The sequence below is a fragment of the Pelobates fuscus genome, chromosome 1, assembly GCF_036172605.1.
Source record: "Pelobates fuscus isolate aPelFus1 chromosome 1, aPelFus1.pri, whole genome shotgun sequence".
NCBI classification, from domain to species: Eukaryota; Metazoa; Chordata; class Amphibia; order Anura; family Pelobatidae; genus Pelobates; species Pelobates fuscus.
Window position 1 is genome coordinate 473349380 of NC_086317.1, and position 6000 is coordinate 473355379.

General features: G+C 42.1%; 1 protein-coding gene across 1 annotated transcript; it reads right to left on the reverse strand.

Moving 5' to 3' along the window:
* Positions 1-4842: 4842 nt before the first annotated feature.
* LOC134585560 (odorant receptor 131-2-like) lies at positions 4843-5787 on the reverse strand. The gene has a single exon (XM_063441001.1). It carries the CDS (start codon positions 5785-5787, stop codon positions 4843-4845), a length of 945 nt encoding a protein of 314 aa, XP_063297071.1.
* Positions 5788-6000: the final 213 nt, after the last annotated feature.

Consider the following 6000-nt stretch of genomic DNA (forward strand, 5'->3'; position numbering starts at 1 on the left):
CAAAATTGGAAGTGCTTCAAACTGAGTTTTTTGCCTTCTTTTGGATCAACAGCAAAAACATATGTGAGGAAGGCTGAACTTGATGGACGCAAGTCTCTTTTCAGCTATGTAACTATGTAGGTAACTGTGTAACTATGTAGATAAAATTGGTATGCCAAATTACTGATCACTGTGTTAGCTTTGATTGTACTTTACTGAATTCATTGCCATAGGGCAGTTAATCACAGTTTCCCACATAAATACAGTCAGGGAAATAGGCAAGTGTGGCTCCGACAGACTCTAAAACCCCGTCTGCAGAATAGGGCTAACAATTCAGTGCATGCCAATATTACTTTCCCAAAATGGAACGTACTTGTTTATTTCCCCTTCAGTATGATTATATGCAAAATGTACCTGTAGGAAATGATTATAGCCTCAGAGAAATGAAATTCATGCATCACCACCAATATGTGTTATGTGAGAAGATTGCGCCTAGTGAAATCCCAGGATGGTTGCTAGAGTGAAGGCTGATGTATGCTGAGGGCTAGGCTATTTCATGATCTCTGCCCTTCTGATGGTACAAATGTCTGCCAACGGTGTTCACTTAGCTGAGAGAGACATCCCTCCTTCCTAAGTCTGGCTCCTTTTATCCCTCTTTTCCTTATCTAAGGGAAGCCCCAAAAAGTGCAGTTTGAAGCTATATACCCACATCTGATTGGTAGATGTTTTCACACATTACCCCAGTAATTGTTCATTTATTCTTGGTACCTGTCCAGTAGATGACTCTCTGTCCCCCAAAATTATTAGTCTTCAGCTTCAAGTTTCTTTGTATGTTTGAAAACCTCTGGGTGAATCAATTGGCCTATGATAAACCCAATGTACCTTGATGAATTTAAACCTGCCCATTCACTTGTTTGTAATTATTTAATCATTTATTTACAGATATTTCAGATGACATTATCTCTATACCCCTCATAGTTGTAAGGGCCTGTGTATATATAATCATATTATTATTTATCATTTAAGTTATATCATAATGGTGATACATAGCATTCTTATAATATTTATAGGATTTTATATAAATATATATCGTGATTATTTCTCCTTCAAGAGAGGTCAAAACAATGATCATATGATCAATGATTCATATAATAATTTTATTAATATAATGAAACAATAATTTTAACTTCCTTCATTATCATCAAGACCATGCATGTGAAACTTGAATTTATTTGCAGCCCACCCATTAAGGGGTGCCGGTCAAGGGGGCACAAAAATCACTTGTCAGACTGACAAGTCATTTTAGCGCTCGCCTCTGCCTGCATGCCCTAAGCTCCCCAGGCAGCATGTGGTTCACTTATGGAGTCGCACGCTGCCACTGTACACTGGGAGGAGGCGCACAGTCTGTCAGCGCGCTGCCGGAGAGTGAGATGCCCCTCTCCCCTGCTATGTCAGGTGAAACGTAAGGGAGAGGGGCCCTCTAGCTATAGGGCAGAGCATAGCTGGCGCTACCATCACATCGGGTGCTGGCTCTGAGGGAATAGCTGCCTGGAAATACAGAAGGAGAGAGGGAATATGATTGGAAGGGGTAGGAAGGAAGACATGGGGTGGGGAGATATGAATGGAATTGGGGGTATGAATATAAGGGGTATGAAGGGAAACATGGGGGGAGAAATGAATAGAAGGGGGAGTGAGATATAAATAGAAGGGGGAGTAGGATAGGCATAGAAGGTGGGGAGAAGGAGATATGGAAGGGGGAAAAAAGGTGGAGAACTGTCTGTTGGGTTAACCCAGGATTACATATTGTTTGCATGAGAATGATACAAGTAATTTTAGTTTGTGTTGGTCTGGGTCGAACTTTTTTTTTAACACACAGTTAGCAACGCACACAGGTGTAGTCACACAGGCTGACAGTCACACACAGTTACAGTCAGTCATAAACATTTACAGTCAGTTACACACACAGTAAGACAGTCTCACACAGTCAGTCACACACACAGACAGTCACACACACACACACACACACACACACACACACAGGCAGTCACACACACAGTTGCAGTCACACACACACAGTTGCAGTCACACACAGAGGCAGACAGTCACACACAGTTACAGTCACACACACAGGCAGACACTGATACAGTCACACACATTTATAGTCACACACTGGCAGGCAGTCACACACAGTTACAGTGACAAACTTAGTTACAGTCAAACACACACACACACACACAGACAGACAGTGACATACAGTTACAGTCACACACACAGGCAGTCACACACGGAGGAGACAGTCACACAAATGTAGAGTTACCTCTCTCCATAATGAGCTGTAAGGGAGGAGAGTAGGCAGTTGCAGCTCCTGGAGCTGTTGGGAAGGCAGGGGCTCCTTCCTGCTTCCCCTTTTCTGTGTAGCACTGACTTCTGGGTGCGCTTAGCTTCGCCCCCTCTGCCGTTTAGCCCCGCCACTGCTGCTCGGTAAGCCCAGCCCCTGCTGCTCGGTAAGCCCAGCCCCTTCTGCTCGGTAAGCCTACCCACACTGCCATGTGTTTTTTGGATAGTCCCGGGTGGAGAAAAATGAAATCCTCCACAGAGGTAGCAGGTGCACACACTTTACATCTGGCCATGTGTGAGCTGTGTCGCACAGCTCGCACACCCCTAAGGTCGGCCCTCAATGTAATGTTTATCATTTGTGTATTCCACACTGCTAGTGAACATGCATAGAGAGCAGAGAGCACGCATAGGGGGAGGAGACCTGGTAGCAAGAACTCAAGGGGGGTCATGTATCATATGGTAGGTTGCAGGAGCTCTGCAACCTATCGCTGTAATAGTTGAATGTGTTTTAGACAGGCCGGGTCCCTGACTGCCTTGGTCCTGCCTGAGTGGTCTGTCCGCCCCTGACGTTTGTTTACCCTTGACCTTCGTCACTCTGTCCTTTCTTGATTCTCATCCTGTTTGTCCCAATGATCCTTCAGTGTCTCCTTTTCCGGTAACACCTCCTCCTCTCATCCTGCCTCATATGAAATCCTCCAATGCTCTTTTATCAGTTCCCTTCAGTCTTCTCTTTATACTGCCTCTCTTGGGAAATGTATTCATTATTTTGGATTCCAGTACCACCTTTATGTCGAAGACACGAGAAATACCAAATCTCTCAATCTCCCTCCTACAGTCCTAGAAAGACACTTGAGTTGTCTCTCTGCCATCTTTGACTGGATGTCGTTCTGCTTTCTAAATCTCTATCTATCCAAAACTGAGATGCTTATCTTCCTACTTATGCCTAGTAATCCTCCTCTGTCGTTTTTATCTGCAGGTTGATGATACCCAATCTTGCTGCATTGATGGTGATTTTCGATTCTGGCTTTACCTTTACACCTCATATCCAGTCTGTCACCAAATCCTGCCAATTACAACTTAAAAGCACCCGCATCCGCCGTATTCTTACGCATGATTTTACTATGATGGTTGTTCGTTCTCTTATAAATGTCCCATATTGACTAATGTAATGCTCTCCTAATTGCTTTTCCAGAAACAGTACTGCATCTACAGTCTGTAATGAATGCTGCTGCCAGACTGATGTTTGTCTCCCATTCTTTCTCTCAAAATTCACCCCTCGGTCACTTTGGCTCCCTGTGCCCTGTAGGTTTTAATTCAAAATATTAACTCCTACCTATAAAGTTCTGAACAACTCTACCCCCACTACATTTCTGCACTAATTCATAGGTACACCCTTCTTGGCAGCTCCACCGTTGACCTTGTCCTGTCTACTGTTCATACCTGTAATTCTAACTTGCACCTATGGGACTTCTCACAGGCAGCTCCATTCCTACTGAACAACCCGCCTCCCCCATCAGATTCTCCCCTATTCTCCAACACATTAAGAAGGCCCTAATTACCCACCTCTTCAGAATGGCCTATGGACTCCCTCGTTAACTGTCATTACTCTGTCAACTTCACTCTCCACTTCACTTTAACCTCCCAACTCTGCTACTTTTTTTCCTTATCACGCGGTTCCTATCCCCCTGCTGTCCTTCCTATTGTGATTTAGCATATAAATTCATATGAGCCGGGCCCTCATCAACCTATTGTTTCTGTCAAAATGTGGAAGAGTTTGCCTCATTTATTGTCACACTCCCTTAATTATTATTCTAAAGAGCTTCGGCACAAGTTGAAGCTATTTAAATATTAATAAAAATAATAAGAGAAAGCTAAAATGTTTTACTCTTTTTCACAAAGTGTTTTAGGGAGGCTGTGTGAGTCTCAGCAAGGGGCGATGTGACTTGGATTGAGTAAACAAAGTGATTAAACTCCTAAATGGCAGAAAATTGAGCAGTAAGACTGCACGGGCATGCTCTATACACCAGAGCCACTTTATTAAATGGACACTATAGTCACCAGAACCACTACAGCAGGTGTAGGCAACCTTCAGCACTCCAGCTGTTTTGGACTATACCACCCATGATGCTTTGTCAGCATTATAGGTGTAAGAGCATTATGGGGGATGTAGTCCAAAACATCTGGAGTGCCGAAGGTTGCCTAACCCTGCACTACAGCTGAGCACTGTAAACGCTGCCTCTTCAGAGTTTACATCACTGCCTAATAACACCTCTAGTGTCTACTAGAGGTGCTTCCTAGTCCATTTATTAAATGCATCTCTATGTGGAGATGCTGATTGGTGCAGCTTTTGCCGGTTGACTGATATCATCAGAGTTGATTTCTCCATTTTTTTTTCTCGATTTTGTCCTAATTTGCTCATTACATGTCAACGCTGAACAATTATTGTTTTAGTAAATATTGTACACCAGACTGTTACTTGTAATAAAATACATGTTATTGTTTAATGTGGGCTTTATTGATTTGGTATCATTTTGTAAATTGTGCAACATTTATCACCACAGGTTTACAGAATACATATCGTGTTATACATGTGCGGAACGCGTCGTCCCTTATTCCATAGATTAAGGGGCTGAGAAACCGTGGAAGACACATGAAGAGGCAGAAGTTAAGAATGGGTAACATAATGATATATCCTTTGAGATATGTCTCGGTAACGGGGTAAGTGAAAGCAGTCATACATAATAAAAGCTGGAAAGCGTGAAGCATGACTGTTTTACTGGCCTTAGACGCTGAACGTTTTCCCGAGTCAATCCGATTGGCAACTAGCATAATCTTGACATAAGTAAACACAATGATCAATCCCACCAGGGAAAAGGTAAAAGCATGAATGAATGACCTTAATGTGCTCTGTATCGCGGTGTTCAAAAATGAGACACGACTGCAAAGGACGTAACGAGAAAAATAGTCTATGTTAATGGAGACCGCCAGAATAATAAAATCGACAATGTTAGGGATTAGCCCTACAACCCAGATAAAGGCAATCATATTACCAGTTCTCTGCTTGGTGGAGAACTCAGCATGTCGAAGCGGGTAACAGATGGCAACATAACGTTCTAGTGACATGGCAGCCAGGTTATATGGGGTCACCTTGAATGATGTGGAGGATACAGTAACAAAAAGGTAGCAGATTGTAACTGGAAAGTAAACTGGAAATAAAGTAAATAAGAAAAGTATACCTGCTAGAGTTACGTACATTAGATCATTGACAAGCATGTGAGCAAAGAGCATATAGCGTCCATTCTCTTGGATTTGGGGTGTGATGATGTAGACGTTGAGTATAATTGCAGTAATGTATAGGAAGCAACAAAAACTGATAACAATTGGTGTCAAAATAATCATCTTAATTTCAAGCTTTATACTGGTCTGGGCAACTTCCGAATTATTGGCATAGTAATCTGTGAGATTCAGCATTACTGGAAGACTGTTGGTACAGATTCTGATCTGGAATTAAAACATATGTAGTTAGTACAAAAACAAAACATTTGTATATACGTGTGTATTGAATTCAGCTGTATAGAAATATATTAGTTTGACAGTTTTAGCAGAATATGTTGGCTCTTTATTACATTTTAATTATACAGTATCTTTGTAATAACAACAAAAAATTTTTTTTGCAAATGCAGC